The 17,231-nt window shown below is 41.8% G+C and overlaps 1 protein-coding gene across 1 annotated transcript in view; it reads left to right on the top strand.

Annotated features, from left to right (window-relative positions):
* The window catches only part of LOC117042200 (oocyte zinc finger protein XlCOF6-like), a gene marked incomplete at its 3' end in the record, with an annotated part of 114,708 nt that overhangs the window by 67,192 nt on the left and 30,285 nt on the right, over nucleotides 1–17,231 (top strand). Inside the window, 2 exon segments of the mRNA XM_033141725.1 lie at nucleotides 5,333–5,355; nucleotides 15,108–15,118. Coding sequence (XP_032997616.1) covers nucleotides 5,333–5,355; nucleotides 15,108–15,118 — 34 coding nt within the window.

Raw genomic sequence — 17,231 nt, 5'->3', positions numbered from 1 at the left:
GATGTCGGTTTCACCCCCTTCAATGATAGCTAGAAGGTTTCCCTGTCCTCTGCAGCTGTAGTTTGGAAGATTGATTTCCCCACCAGCAAGCAGGTCTGTCAAGGCATCAGAAGTTATTCTCTCATCAAAATAGGTATCATAGATGCTGTAGCCCAGGGTGATGTTGGGTAAGAGCCTGGGGTTACGATTGATCTCTTCAACTGCAAGCGAGAAGGAGAGAATGTGGCAGTTTCTCCCATCCAGCCAACTGCAAAAAAGTGGTGTCACATAGTCACCCACCATTCAGTGGAAATGAGTTGTGTACTTGTTTGTATAAATCAAGGCAAATGTGAAAGGAGGCCAGTAAGTAGGGCAACGTGAGGCCCATGTTTTGGTAACCTCCTTGGCCATCTGACCAGTTCTGTGGTTATTAGTTGCCCCTGTATCAAAAGATCACTCTAGGCATTATATATCTCACAAAAATCGTTCCACCAATTTGGGATTTGGGAAGAGCAACCACTCACACTGGCCAAAAAGACTTACGGATGTTGAGCTCTGCTGAGCACCTCAGAAAATGTCCCCAGAACCAATCTTAACCCACAGGATGCATTTCAGCTGCCTAAGGATTGCAGGCATTTGCAGTTTGCAGTTGCATGGGTTATGTTGTGTCTGGGGGGAAAGAATTGTTCAGTTCCTGCTGAAGATGGTTTACTCCAATTATCTTTGCACAGATCTATAAAGGAACAACCTGCCTTCCTTCTCCTGGCAACGGTAGTGAGTCAAACCTGGGACACTAATTCTGTGGAAAACGTCTAGAAGATTATTGCAGATTGAGAGTAGGAAGCTTCCCATTATTCATGCTAAGGGCCGTGATCGGAGCATTCATAGAATCATAGAGTTGGAAGAGACCCCAAGGGCCATCCAGTCCAACCCCCTGCCAAGCAGGAAACACCATCCAAGCATTCCTGACAGATGGCTGTCAAGCCTCCGCTTAAAGACCTCCAAAGAAGGAGACTCCACCACACTCCTTGGCAGCAAATTCCACTGTCCAACAGCTCTTACTGTCAGGAAGTTCTTCCTAATGTTTAGGTGGAATCTTCTTTATTGTAGTTTGAATCCATTGCTCCATGTCCGCTTCTCTGGAGCAGCAGAAAACAACCTTTCTCCCTCCTCTATATGACATCCTTTTATATATTTGAACATGGCTATCATATCACCCCTTAACCATCTCTTCTCCAGGCTAAACATACCCAGCTCCCTAAGCCGTTCCTCATAAGGCATCGTTTCCAGGCCTTGGACCATTTTGGTTGCCCTCCTCTGCACACGTTCCAGCTTGTCAGTATCCTTCATGAACTGTGGTGCCCAGAACTGGACACAGCATTTCATGAGAGACAAACTTCCACAACGTTTCATGAGAGACAACAAGACAACTACAGAAAAGCTGTGACTCAAACTCTTCACAGCTTTTTTAGCTTATAGAAAACAAGTTTACTTTAAAGAGCATGGCTTTTTAAAAAATACTTAAATTATAGCGTAAAACACATTGATACACTGCTTTTCACCAAGTAAAGTGACGTACAGAAAACCTTTAATAAACCAATGGAACAAATAACAGGTCTCCATCCAACGGCATTATTGTTTAGACCTCCAGGAAAAATAGACAGATGGATGGAAGATTGCGCCGGATCAGGTCGCTTCAAAATCGCGGCAGCGTGAGTAGGAGTCTTATTTTCAAACTGCACTGTTAAAAAGGCTCACCCCAGGAAGAATTATTGCTAATTACTATCAGTTAAGAATTCCTGGACAGGCTGGAAGGTCTATAAATCTCCCGCTCCTCCTGAAGTAATTCAAAATAACTCCAACTCCAACCTCCCCCCTCCCTGTAATACAATCAGAGCCCTCAAACCGGGGTCGGGATAAAGCAGCCTCCCCTAGCCAAGAGTTACAATCATGGTCCTAACAAGAAAATGCTGCAAAGATTTGGGCATTTCTCCCACAAAACCGGCACCAACACCCACAAAAGGAAAGCAGACTAAAATTCCCACCTACTTCCAACTTAGGGTCATGGAGGCAGACCCCCCAGGAGTTCCTCACCCGCACAAGTGGTCACTGGAACACATCTGGCTCGGAAGAGAGGAGAAAACAAACGCCAGTGGAGAGGGAGTGGACTTAGCTTCCGAACTAAATCAAGCTGAGACAGCCGAAGAGGGCCATTTAGTAAGCACGGAACAGGACAGATGGATGCCAGCAATACCCCTACCCAGATTTTGCAGTTGTATTTGATTCCAGTGGATGAGATGTTCCCTTAATCTTCAAACAACAAATATAGTGATTTATCAGGGGTACCAGAAATTGGGTGGATTTGGAGAGCTGGTGGAAAGCAGAAATTACTTACTTCTCAAGATTGCTTGATGGGGTGCTGGAAAAGCTAAAGGGAAGTTGATTTCCAATTAACCTTGAAGATGTGATTCCACTAATGAGGTGATCTCCTTGCCGGTGATAATTCACAGCCAGATTTCTATCTTTGATCAGATTCAGTGGACATTTTGCCCTCTGCTGCATCCCACGGGTTGCAAGAGGCAACAAAAGAAGCAGTGTTATAATAACAACAATCATTTTTGGGTCTGCCTGCTACTCTTTCCTTGTGACTGCAAGCAGCTAATTAGAAGAAACTCCAAATATTTGCAAGACAGAGGCTTCAGCGACTTGAGAAATAAAAGAGGTGTTCAGCTCTGCCCAAAATAGGATTGAAAGGAAGGGCCATAGCTCAGTGATGGAGCATCTTTTTCCCACCCAGAAGGTGTCAGGTGTCAATCTCTGCTGGGCTGAGGATGTCCTCTACTTGGAGAGATGCTGCCAGTCAGTAGATGGTCCTGAGCTAGAAGGCAGCTTCCTATGTTCTGATTAGGTTTTATACTTCCTACTTCAGATGCTCTTTATCTTGGCCCCAAGGTATTATATACACTTTTCAAGCATAGTTGAATAAATAACCTCCTGCAGCCCTTAATTATGAAGTTGACATTATTGTTCCCCAAGGCAATATGTGAAGGGGTGTTGAACTATCTCTTGGACTCTGCAGAGAATAAGAATAAATCAATGTGGTTCTGATAAATGTAAGGGGAATAAATATCTCCTCTGAAAACTTTAAGGGAGCAGCTGCAAAGAAGGAGGAGGAGGAGGAGGAGGAGGAGGAGGAGGAGGAGAAGAAGAGTATGAACCAGAAGAGGAGGAGGAGGAGGAGGAGGAGAAGAAGAAGAAGGAGGAGGAGGAGGAGGAGAAGGAGAAGGAGGAGAAGGAGGAGGAGGAGGAGGAGGAGGAGGAGGAGGAGGAGAAGGAGGAGAAGGAGAAGGAGGAGGAGGAGGAGGAGGAGGAGGAGAAGGAGGAGAAGGAGAAGGAGAAGAAGGAGGAGCAGAAGGAGAAGGAGAAGGAGAAGGAGAAGGAGGAGAAGGAGAAGGAGAAGGAGAAGGAGAAGGAGAAGGAGAAGGAGAAGAAGGAGGAGGAGAAGGAGAAGGAGGAGGAGAAGAAGGAGGAGGAAGTTGTTTACTCAATACATGATTCAAAGATTGGCTGGTCTTTATTGACTCCAGATCAGGTCAAATTTATATAACACTTTAGTGTAAATATACCCTCCAAGTGGTTTATGAAAAGCAACAAAAATAATAAATTTTCAATAAAAGACAATGTTTAAAACAGTTATTTTAAATATTCAAAATATTGTAAAATAAACAATGAAGCTAAAGATAGATAAAAACACATGCCAACTTCCACATATCTGAACCCTGAATAAAAATGGTTTCCCCAGGGACAAAAAAAGAGAGAAAAAGACTCCAGTAAAGATTTCAATAGGCAGCGAGTGGCAAAGTGTACAGGCTGTGAATTAAATTATTATCAGCACAGAACCAGTATTATGTGGCACCAGTAACAGTGCCAGTTCTCAAGACTGAATCAGTTGAGTGGACATATACAGAGTAAGGCAATTCCACAAGTCAACTGGTGCCAAGCTCTTAGGATTTTTTTTTGTAACACCTTGCATTTGGTGGAGTAACAAACCAGCAACCACTAAAGGGCTGGATCTACACTGATCTAAAAACGCTAAGAAAAACTAGTTATATAGTAGCTGTCAGTTCAATTTTCCATTGACCGCTGCACAGAGCCCCCTGGTGTCACATTTTTATAACACATTTGTAACGTTATACCAGTAACTCACCAGTCTAAATTAGTCCTAGATCTGGGAATAGAATTATTATAAGCTGACAAGGTCTTACTCCAGACAGCCACTTCCGAACTCACTGCAGTTTCTGGATCAGACACAAAGGAAGACCCACATAGAGTGCATTCCAGTACAGCGGTACTTCGTGCTGTGTAACCTCCAGGTTACGGAATCTTTGGGTTATGGCCGCGGCAAACCTGGAAGTGTATACTTCTGGGTTTCGCCACTTGCGCATCCGCAGAAGCTCTCTATCGCGCCGCATGCATGCGCAGGAGCAGCGTCTCTAGTTACGGATTTTTCAGGGTGCACACAGCCCCCAAAATGAATTAAATCTGTAACCAGAGGTACCACTGTATTCCAATCTTGAATTCAAGGCTGTGCCCTGCCTGATGTGATGTGCTCAATATGTGATACTAAAGACCATGTGAGACAGCCTAAGGGTTGCCATGGAGACCATGAAGTCCCAGTGTGGCTCAGTGGCAACTTCTACATGATTTGTTAGAGATTTCAAAGTGCCTACGTGCAGAAAGTCAGCTTTTCATCTGTAGCAATTACCAGTTGGCAGAAAGCCAAGATCTGCTCTCTCTCCAGACCCTTAGCAACGACCTGTGATTGGTCAATGAGTTCCTAAAGAATGAGCTCTGTGTGAGAGCTTGTTGGTTGGTTGTTAGTGGTGTACTGAATGTTGAGAGAGAGAGAGACAGAGAGGAGAGATTTTATGTTTTGTTTCTTTTATTTGTAAAGTCTGTACATAGTAACTTATGGATACTAGTTGCTTCAATAAATACTGTATATAGTTATCCAAGTGAGTTTGCTGAGTTCCTGCGTTGTGCTGTCCAGTTAATGCTCAACAGCCAGAAGCTTCCAGAAAACCTGCGATTAACTCTGCTGTGTCCAGGACTACGTTATATTCCTGACACTAAATCTTAAGATGATTATGGTCCTCCAACATCATGGCAGAGATCATCTTGGCCAGGAGAGCCCCTGGCCAATAAGGGGGTCAATAAACCAGCAGCATCCCCTATCTGTCCTGCCCGGATAGAGGTTTTGAAGTTTTGTGGTAAAGGGGATGATACTTCTATGGACAGTAGTGGCATCACACTGTCCTTTAACCCCATGGTCAAGCCTATACAGAGTATCCAGATGAGCACAGTTGTGTTAGGTCAGTCTTGTTCAGTTTACACATCCAGGTTTCAGCAATACAGCCCATATCAGCAGCCACTGTATCCATGCTTAAGTTGTGGATTAATATGGTCTTTCTGTGGACTGACCTGGCATTTGAGAACAGCACAGCTACATCTGTAGGGAGGTCACCTAACAACTCTCAGAACCTTAAACAAACAAACAAACTACTGTTTTCAGGATTCTTTGGAGGAAGTAATGAGTGTTGGCCTAAGAATGCTTTCAATGTATGGTGCGGAAGTGACTGTGTCTTGTGCCCAAGTGAAGCATTGGGACAGACACAATGTTGAGCTCCTTTGCACTAGAGGTGCGGGTATTTGCAAAACTCACCCCCCATGTTCCACTATCTTTTTTTCAGTAGAAGGTTGCAAAATAAACCAATGGGTTTTATTAGCATCATAGAATCATAGAGTAGGAAGGGACCCCAAGAGTCATCTTGCCCAACCCCCTACGATGCAGGAAACTCAGCTGTAGCATCCAGGACAGATGGCCATCGAACCTCTCCTTAAAAACACCAAGGAAGGAGAGTCCACAACTTCCAGAGGGAGACCATTCCATTTTTGGACTGGATAATTTTTATTTCAAGAACAGTTCGTTTTTAGTCATCCAACTGCTTCCATATGCACAATATTAATAACCTCAATATGGTTCCCTGCTAAAACTTTTTTTTTTTATCTCAGCAGCAAAATTTAGGAGAGGAGTAGGATGAGGGTAGGCCTTTTGATTGTTGTGAAGGATTTCAGTTTAAGGTCACCTTTCTGAAGGTGTGAGATTAATCAGCTTGACTGCAAATAGTACCTTCCTGTCAAAAGATAAGAGCAATAGAAATCAATATACCATATTTTGCGCTCCATAGGGCGCACCAGACCATAGGGCGCACCTTGTTTTTAGAGGAGGAAACAAGTTTTTTTTTCTGGTTTTCCTCCTCTAAAAGCCCTGGTTTTTTGAGGATCAGCTAAAAGTTTTGCAGCTTTTTTTTTGCAAAGGGGGAAAAGCAAAGAGGAAAAGCCCCATTTTTATGGGGTTCAACTCACATTTCTGCAGCTTCTAAAGGAAAGGGAGTCTTTTCTACAGTTTCCAGACAGATGATCTTTTTTTAAAATATAATTTTTATTATTTTTACACTATACTACTACAATATAAAATTAAATCAAACATTTTCATACATTTTCCACTTTGGCTTGCAAAGCCATGACTTCCCTCAATCCCTCCACATGGCTTTCGGAATTATATCTTGATATTATACTTCTTTAATCAACCATTGCTTACATTATCATAAAATTCCTTCTTACTTTAACTACCACACTTACAATAATATTTCTACACATTAACTACAAAACTTCTTGAAATCCTATTAGTGTATTCAATTGTAAATTGTCTTTTATATAGTTTGTAAACTTTAACCAGTCTTTGGTGAATTTCTGGTCCCGCTGTTCCTGGATTCTTCCCGTCATTTTGTCCAGTTCTGCATATTCCATCAATTTCACTGTCCATTCTTCTTTCGTCGGTAATTCTTCTTGTTTCCATTTCCAGACAGATAATCTAATCATCCAGTCACATGTTGCTGGGGAAACAAACAACCTCCCTCTGCAGCACATTCAACAATGGAGGCCTAGGCAAGAGGGCGGGGCTGAAAGGGAGCCGGGACTCTTATCTCTCTCCCGATCTCTTGCTGATCAGCTGCTGAGCAGGGTCCTTTAAACACCCTCTTTTCTCTTTGTAAAATAAAAGGCATGATCCTCTTTTGGCCCCTGGGAAATTCAGCTCCAGGAACCACCATTCGCTCCATAAGACGCACAGATATTTCCCCTTACTTTTTAGGAGGAAAAAAGTGCGTCTTATGGAGCAAAAATACGGTATACATCAGCACAGATGTATCCACAGAATGGGACTTCTCCTTGGAAACAACTGCTTCTGACAAGGATAAAAACCTCTTAGTCTAAAAGCACCTGTTTATATACTTTCATATTGCCTTTGCCAAGCACCCTTTGTGATGTCAAACTGTTCAACATTCTCATTGGTTAGCATAGATTCCGGAATATATTACTGTGGATGTTTTGGTGGGATACTACCAATGAACAGATATAGAGTAATAGAGAGAAAGATGCACAGGATTTTTAAAACAAGTAAACATGTGTGTTAAGATATAGTAGGGGTTCAAATCATTAACAGCTGAAAATATGGAGGCTGTATGGTCCCAACGTCACCAGCAATAAATAATCCTAACCGTAATTATTCTTTTGTGAGATCAATGAAGTGCCCAATCTGCATTAACCTGCTTGTTGATTGTGAATTACTCTGATTCCTGAAGATGATGTGCAACCTAGAAACAGCATGAGCTACAAGCAGACTTATTTTGTCAAGTGAACACAGTTCAAGTCATACAAACACTTCCAGGATCTACAAATCATGACTCAAAGCCATATGCTATTAGCTTCCTCAACCTGACTCCCTCCAGATGTTATTCCGCTCTTCAAAATGTAAACTGGCCTAATGTTTTGTGAGGTGGTAGGAAGGAAACACTTTACCAAATAAATAATTACTGCTGAGCATTTATGAGCTCATAACTGTCCCTTCTGCTGAGAGTACACCTTCATTGCACCGTCATCTACAGTGACAAGCAGGGGCTCCCCAAGATCTCAGGCTAAGGAATACCTTCTCCAGCCTTATCTGGAAAGTGCTTGAATACATATACACACACCCAATATTTTTTTGGTGGGGACCTCCAACTCTACAATTCTATGATTCCATGATATCCCTAGGGCTAAGAATAAAATGCCATCCTTATTTTTTTCTTGTCAGGTGCTCCTTGGTATTCAGATCAGGCCTCAGTATAATAATGTAGCACTTGGGAATGAAGATGCAGCCCAGAAGCCCAGCACTGGAGGCCAAGATGGAGAAAACCTGCACGGCTACCATGAATTTCCCCTTGGTGCTCAGGTAAGTGGGCACAAAGGACACCCAAACACTGCAGAAGACCAACATGCTGAAGGTGATCAGCTTGGCTTCATTGAAGGCCCCAGGCAGATTCCTGGCTAGGAAAGCCACTGTGAAGCAGATGGCAGCCAGGAAGCCCATGTAGCCAAGGGCAACATAAAACATGGCCACAGACCCTTCGTTGCATTGCAGGGTGATCTCTCCAGGCTGGGAGTGCATGTCAGAGTTGGGGAATGGAGGAGAGATCCCCAGCCAGGTACTGCATATGAGAACTTGGACGCTGGAGCAGGAAATGACAATGGAGTGGGCCAAGGTCTTCCCCAGCCATCTCTTCACCCTGTTTCCTGGCTTAGTGGCCAGGAAGGCCAGCACCACTGTGATGGTTTTTGCCAGAACAGAAGAGACAGCAACTGAGTAGATTGTGCTGAAGGCTGTTTGTCGGAGAAGGCAGGTTGCTTTCCTTGGCTGGCCAATGAAGAGGAAGGAGGACAGAAAGGAGAAAAGTAGAGAGATGAGGAGGATGTAGGAGAGGTCCCTGTTGTTGGCTTTGACTATGGGAGTTTCTTTGTATTTAATGAAGATTCCTAACCCAAAGCCTGTGGCTAAGGATAAGAAGAGAGCAAAGGAAGCCAGGAGGCTGCCTAAAAATTCTTCATAGGACAGGAAGGTGATTACTTTGGGGACACATTGATCTTGCTCTTTGTTTGGATGCTGATCTTCCTGACAATTTTTGCATTCCTTGGCATCTGCATAGAGAAGAACACACTTCAGTATCCTAACACCCTAATATCAGTCACACACCTACAATGCAGGGTGGATTTGATTTAAATCAAACTGATTTAAATCACTAGTCAGTAAGGCTCAGGGTGGATTTAAATAAAAAACAAATCCGATTTAAATTTTAAAAAATCAGATTTTTTTTATTTAAATCAAAAAAAATTATTTAAAACGTGTTTTTTTATTTAAATATCCTATTTGGAGATATTTAAATATCCTATTTAAATATCCTATTTGGAGGTGAACTTCTTTTAAAACAAATGTTTTTATTCAAAGATTTTCCATAAGTAATAAAAGTACATTCAGTACCTCTGTTTTCAAATTGTAGAATCTTTCAAGCAAGTGAGTTACATTTTATTGACTGATTGATCTGCAAAACGTTTCATCTGTGTATCAGTGAAACTGTAAAGGTGATGTTGTAGAAGCCAAAATGAGAAATGAGAAAAACAATATAAAGGGTACAAAACAATTTTAAAGAGCAGTTACCATCATTAAATCCGGATTAATCCTACATGTGTGAGCAGGTGGGCAAATAAATTTTCCTGCTTCTAGGCGGGACATTGCAGGCTGGCAACAGGTGAAACCTCTCTGGGGACGGCATTTCATTCAAGGGGTGTCATTAGTAGAATTATGTTTGGGTTGGCTCAAATATTTGCCCCATCCTCCCATCAAAGGCCCTTTTAGATCCTATCCTACCTTCCACAGTGGAGATTGTCCCTTCTGAGCAAGAAGCACAATCATAGCAGCACACTGGTTTTCCTTCCTGAACCTTCTTGGCATATCCCGGGAGACAGCTTTCTGTGCATCTTGAGCGAGGCACAGTCTAGGCATAAAGAGAGGATTGAGCACTAAGGAGAAAGTATTAGTAATATTTCTGGTATTTTTTGGACACAGATCATAGGACAGGGAAATAACCATGACCTTACTGTGGGAGTCTGATTTAGACTTCCAAGCTAGACTGGAGAATTAGATGGTGCCTTTCTAGAGCAGATTACCAAACATTCAGAAAGGATATAGTAGTCATGGGAGGCTTCAACTACCCCAATATCTGTCAGGAATGAGCCAGCTCCTGGTGGAACTTTACAGCCGGCTGCAGAACAGAGAGGTTTAGAATTGATGCAGGCTGAACAGTGGCCAGTTCCGACTCCCCCATTCCTCGGAATGCTGGTTGCCAAGGGAACAACTGAGAGTGGGCTAGAACACAGCCAAAGCTCTCAGGAGGCTCAAACAGGTGTGAACAGACACAGAGACAGTCTTTCAATACAGGAAAAGGCTGGAGCTGATCCAATAAGTCTGAAGAGTTGGCGAATGAGAGGGCTGCTAGACAGGAAGCAAAACAAGAGTTGTAAGGGGCAACGGTTCAGTATATTCTGTAGAAACTGGAAGGAATCGTCCGAAGGGTCCTCTTGAGTGATAATGTCGGCGGCTTCATTGGAGCTGTCTGGAGCTATCTGTTTGTTTGTTTTTACAATAAACCCTCCTTTTTAATTACCTACGTTTACTGTGTTATCAAGCTGGGAACCTGGACTCCTGACAATATCTGTTGAATGTAGGGTCCAGCAAATTTCTCAATTGCCTCACTGATCATTTCATTTCCCCAAAGGTGGAAACAGCAGCAAGGGGATCATAACATCTTGGGCCTGGTTCTCACCAACAAGGAGGAATTGATTGATAAAGTGAAAGTACTGGGAACCTTGGGAGGAAATGATCATGTTCTCTTGGGTTTCCCTATCCAGAGGCAAGGGAAAACTGAGTGTAGTCAGACATGTGCTCTGGACTTTAAGAAGTCTGATTTCAAAAAGCTGAAGGAACTTCTGGGTGTGATCTCATGGTCAGAAACACTCAAAGAGAAAGGAGTCTGTAATAGATGGAAATGTCTTAAAGGTGAAATATTGAAGGCACAAAGGCAAACAATTTGAACAAGAGATAAAAGTGGGAGGCATCTAAGGAAGCTGGTGTGGCTCCATAAGAAGTTTACGGAAGAGCTGAAAGTTAAGAAGGGCATGTATAAGAAATGGAAGAAAAGGGAAATCACAAAGGAGAAGTATACAAGTGTAGCCAACAGTAGCAAGGAGAAAGTCAGCTGAGCCAAAGCTCAGGATGAGGTCAGGCTTGCAAGAGAGGTTAAAGGTTTTTTTAAAAAAATAAAAAATAAAAAAATATTCTGCTATGTTTGAAGCAAGAAGAAAAACAAGCAAGTAGCAGGTCCTCAGCGAGGAGAAAATGGAGAAATGCTATTGGGTGACAGAGAAGGTGTAACTGCACAACACCTACTCTGCCTGTCTTCACTCAGAAGGAAAGCAGCACCCAACCTGGTGATAACATGATAATAAATGATGCAAGCACAAGGTAGGAAAAGAAATGGTAAGGGACAACCTAGCTACTTTAAATGAATTCAGAAGTTCAGGGCCTGATGAGCTGCATTCAAGGGTTCTAAAACAGTTTTCAGATGTAACCTCAGAGCCTTTGTTTATAATCTTTGAGAATTATTGGAAAACAGGTGAGGTCCCTGCGAACTGGAGGTGGGCAAATGTTGTCCCCATCTCCAAAAAGGAGAAAAAAGAAGACCCAGGTACCTATCAACTGGTCAAGGTGGTGGATTATCATTCCTTTGAGGTTTTTAAACAGAGCTTGGATGGTCAACTGCCATGGATGCTTCAGTTGAGATTCCTGCATCGCAGGGGGTTGGACTAGTGTCCCTTCCAACTCTACAATTCTAAGATTCTATGCTTCTATGTACTATTCAAAATGATGTTAGAGCATAGCAGATGTCATGATTAATAACGTAACATTTCTCCTACCTTCTTAAATAGCTTGGGCCATACAATTGCTTCCGGGTTAATGGTGAACTTCAGATTTGAGGACTTTAGTTTCTCTATTCTTCCAATTTTCACTCTAGCATGAGAGTTATTAGGAAACAGCACCCAGTTCACGATATCAAAGTCAATGGCCAGTGCCCCATTCTCATCCAAGTACTGCCCATCAGCTGAAGTATTAGAGTAGAACTGGACTTTCAAGAATGGATGGAGCTGTAATGACAGAGGAGTCTGCAGCACTGATAAAACATGAAACCGTGTCCAGCCCTTCTTACTCTGCTTTCTAATCTTCTCTGAACAAGAAACCACTGTCTCTCTCAACTGGACTTGTAGTGACCATTCTAGATTGTTAGGACCCCTCATTCTGCTTCAGCATTTTGAGGATGACCAAAGTTAACATAATTACATATATTAGGAAAGGTTGGTTATAGTGTTTGGAAAATATGTAATGAATGATGAAGATAGCTTTATTAAAGGCAGAACACCAAGTTCTGCTTCAGGATCGGCTTTTCCTATAATTACCAAATACCCCTCCAAAAACAGCAGGGAACCGCTGCTAGTCAGTCAATGCAGACAGTGCTAAGCTACAGAGGCCAATGGTCTGACTCAGTGCAAGACAGTTTCCCACGATCCTATCATGGTGATTCCACAGCTGGGACAACAAATTGCAGGTTGCAAAAAGAAAAGGACATACCTGCCAAGGTTCTAGCCTTGGAAGGTCCAAGCTGCCTCCTCCACCCACAATCGACATCCTCTTTGACCTGGATGAATATGCAGCATTTAAGGCCTGAGCCACAGTTTGGATACTAAAGTAATTCACATAGCTGTCTTGGGACAGGATTCTTTCATTCTCTTCTTGGGCCAGCATCTCCAGATTCTCCTTCTCCTTGCACTTTCTCAAACTCCTCACAGATAAGGCATGTTTTGAATATGAACAATCAAATGCTTTCCTCGAATAGCTTAGACTGGCTGAAGACGTTGGCCAATAGTAGTCCTTTTTCATCCTTTTTTTGGTCTTCATTACAAAGGACAAAGAGCCGTGGGCATACTGGAAGCAGGCATTATCAAGTAACAACATTTTGTTCTGAAGACCTGTGGTTATCCAGACTTTACCCTCAGTTTGTATCCTTTCCAGTAAGGATTGTACCTCTATGATTATAAAAAGTCCATATTGAGAGTCCGCAGAGTAAACAAATACACTGACTTGTCTCCACATGGCAGGTGGTTCTTGGGGTGCCCACAGCCAGGTTTTATGTACTACTCTTTTTACGAAGGCAACACAAATTTCCTTTTCCATCATCAGAGGTGTCAAGGTACTCAGGAACCTTTCTCCATTGTCATTGTCTGGAACAAAGAGGCCGACCCATGTCCACCTGAAATGCAGGAGGAGTTGCACCACTCCTTGATATTGAATTTCTTCCTTGGGAGCTATTTGGTAGACAAAAGGGGACTGGACTTTATCATGAAGAACAAAGCCATAACTGAACTGGAAAGTAAATGAAAAGAAATGGATTCTTTGTTTTTCAGGACCAAGATTGGATACTACTATGCAAAAGATGATGACAAATTTAGTTAGTGCAACCTCAAAGGATTTCTTTTTAATAAAATAGTTTTTATATAGTCTTTGGCTTTTTAATTCCCCACCCTACCCAGAACTCCAGTGTCCAGGTTGGATGCTGTAAATCAGTGAAGGGTAGCTCCTCCTCCAGGGATGGTCCAATGATTCACCTGTCTTGCAATCAGTCAATTCTGAGTGGTCGAGCATTTATTTCACATGCAGAAAATACCCATTTATTTATTTAAAAACCCACAGTGGTACCTCTAGATGCAAACGGGATCCATTCCGGAGCCCTGTTCACATCCTGAGAAGTCCTCAACCCACAGTGCCACTTCTTCACATGCGTGGGTCACGATTCAGCGTGTCTGCACATGCGCGTGATTTCACTGCGTGCGTCTGCGCATGTGCGACCAGCCGAACCCAGAAGTAACCCGTTCCAGTACTTCTGGGTTCAGTGCGTTTGTAACCTGCGCCGTTCACATCCCACAGCAATCATAACACGAGGTACAACTGTATATGGCTTTTCACTTCATGGAAAGCAACGTTTCAAAGTGGTGTATGATGTGACTTCCAGTTTCCTGCCAACCGGAAAAGCAGTGCAGTGCTGATTGTCCAATTGGCCCAGAGTTTGCAGAGGGGTCAGGGTACCCCCCCAAAAAAGTGTTGCCAGGGTAGGCAAATCCAGGTTGATGGAAACCCGGTGTATATGTACAAAATGGTCCCCCATGTCTTTTTCAAAAACACCTGAAATATAAATTTCTGACAAGCGCCTTAACCAGAATAAACATAAAATACAGATGGGAGTTTCCAGAAGGAATCTCCTTTACCTGCAAGAAACAAAGACGTAGACTGGCAAGTGAGGAGCAAGAGCAAGAATTTTGGTTAAGATATGGGAGAGATTTTGACAACACACGCATACCACCCGAACTGGGAGGAGCGACCGAAAGTGTGGAAGGGGGAGCAACAGGTGGGGGGGGAACAGGGAGGAATTAGATATTTTAGATAATCAAGACAAAGAAAAGACAAGACTTTAGGAAAAAAACAAAACAGGAAAAAGAAACAAAGGGCAGATTTAAAAATATGCAGTTGGAATGTAAATGGTTTGAATAATGAAACAAAAAGAAATAAAATTGAACCTATAATGTTAAAAGAGAACTCAGATGTAATATGCTTACAAGAGACCCATATTGCAAAAAGGCATGGAAGAGTCCTAATTAATAAAAAGTTGGGAATAGAGTCCATCACAGCAGACAAATCAAAACAGAGGTGTTGTCATTTATGTAAAACCAAAATTTGAGCCTAAATTAATTTTAAAAGATGATCTAGGAAGAGTGATTGTAGTGCAGATTGCAGTACAAGGTAAAAAACTTCTTTTAATTGGAATTTATGCCCCAAATGAAAAAAGGAGAATTCTACATATAAAAAAATGGAAACTGATTTACTTGAATTTGCTGATTAGAAATGGGGGATTTAAATGGTGTAATTTCACCTGACATGGACAGAACAATTAGGAAAAAAGATACTAAAGAAGGCAGATTACCAGCAACTTTTTGCAATATTACAGAGAACCTGAATTTGACAGATGTATGGAGAGCCAAACACCCGCTAGATAGAAAATTCACTTTTTTTCGCATGTGCATGGCAGCAGTGCAAGAATCGATGCAATATGTATATCCAAATAATTGGAAGTAAAAGTTAAAAAAATAGAAATAAGACCAAGAACTTTATCAGACCATAACCCATGGTGGTTATCACCAATAGAAGCAACATCACTATATCTATATCTGTCTGTCTGTGTGTCAAAAATGGCTCACATACAGGGATCTCTTAGTGGAAGGTAAACTAAAATTGAAAGAATATAAAGAGATTAAAATTGAAAGAATATAAAGAGATTAAAGAACATGTAAATGATTGGTTACAATATTTTCAATTAAATGAAGCCTTTAAAGAAGACAAAAAGAATAACATACAAATGAAAGACTGGGAAAAATTACGGAAGGTAGATTTTAAATTTACTGATTGCATAATTTTGAAAGGGAGTTATATGAAAATGATGTATCGGTGGTATATGACTCCTGTTAAACTTGCTAAAATGTATAGAACAAGCTCTAACGTGTGCTGGAAGTGCGAAGAGAAAGAAGGAACATTTTATCATATGTGGTGGAATTGTACAGTAATTAAAAATTACTGGGAAATGATTTATAATGAAATGAAAAAGGTGTTTAAAATAACTTTTGTTAAAAAATCAGAAGCTTTTCTGTTAGGTGTTTCAGGAGAAGAACTGCCAAAAGAATTCAAGAACTTATTTATGTACGTCACAATGGCGGCCAGGATTCTACTAGCTCAATAATGGGAAGATGATAAGATACCAACCAAAGAAGACTGGCAAGTTAAAATCATGGAATATGCTGAAATGGCAAAACTTACAGGAAGACTGAGAGATAAATAGAGACTTTTTAAAAGACTGGGATGCATTTATGTTGTATCTACAGAAATATTGCAAAGAAAGGACCTCAAGGACTGCCTGTGTCCACATGAACCTACCCAGTTCCTGAGATCACCTTCTTCGGCCCTTCTTCATGTGCCCCCCCCTTGTGAAGTCTGGAGAACAGGCCAACTTTGCAGTGGCTCCCCATCTGAGGAAAGCTCTCCCCAGGGAAGTTTGCCTGTTGCCTTCATTACACACCTTTAGGCGCCAAGCAAAAACGTTCCTTTTTAACAAGGCCTTTGTTTGATTTGATTGACATCCTATGCCCTTTTAAAATGCGTTTTTTTAAAATGGGGGTTATTGGGTTGTTGTTTAAATTTTGCTTATATATTTTGTGGTTTTAAATTTTGATTTTCTGCTGTGAACCGCCCTGAGACCTCTGGGTATAGGGTGGTAAATAATAATAATAATAATAATAATAATAATAATAATAATAATAATAATAATAATAATAATTTGCTTTTTCATGAGGCAGCAAATATTGCCAAGTGTGTTTGACCCGAACCCAGTTCTTGCCTGTGGGATCTTGTAGATGCCTGACAAGCTTGCAATGTGCATGGAGATGTCAGATTCACCCCCTTCAAAAACAGCCACCAGCTTTTTCTTCCTTCCACAGTTGTAGTTTGGGATATTCATTTTCCCACCAGCAAGGAGGTCTATCAGGGCATCAGAAGTTGTTCTTCCATCAAAATAGGTATCATAGATGCTGTAGCCCAGGGTGATGTTGGGTAAGATCCTCGGGTTCTGATTGATTTCCTGAGTAGCAAGCAAGAAGGAAAGAATCTGCCAGATTCTCCCATTCATCGAACTGCAAAAAGTGTGTCACAATGAAAATGATTGTTACATTCTGTTTTGTATAAATCAAGACAAATATGAAAGGAAGCCAGTATGTACAACAAAGTGGGGCAGAGGTCTACCAATATCCATTTCCACAGTATCTTTGGAAGGAAAGAGGATGGAAGGGAAACAAGAACACAAACCAGCCCCTTTTCTAGAGACCTCTTTGGCCAGTCCATCAGTTCCCATGATTAGCAGTTGCCACTTTTTCCAAGCACCTCTCCTTGTATTGTATAGCTCACAAAAATTGATCTCCGATAATGGTTTGCATGTTTCTGAGGGAGGCATGGGAAGAGTAGCCCCTCACAGCAGCCAAGAGTTTTTGTGATGTTGGGTTCTGTAGGGCCCCAGAGACAAAGTCCACAGAGCCAAATTGATTCCACTGACTGCATTAGAATGGCCTAAGCAGAGTGGGCATTTAAAGTTTGCAGTTATATAGATTGTCCT

This window comes from Lacerta agilis, chromosome 2 (assembly GCF_009819535.1).
Source record: "Lacerta agilis isolate rLacAgi1 chromosome 2, rLacAgi1.pri, whole genome shotgun sequence".
Taxonomy (NCBI): domain Eukaryota; kingdom Metazoa; phylum Chordata; class Lepidosauria; order Squamata; family Lacertidae; genus Lacerta; species Lacerta agilis.
This window is presented reverse-complemented; position numbering and strand designations above follow the sequence as displayed.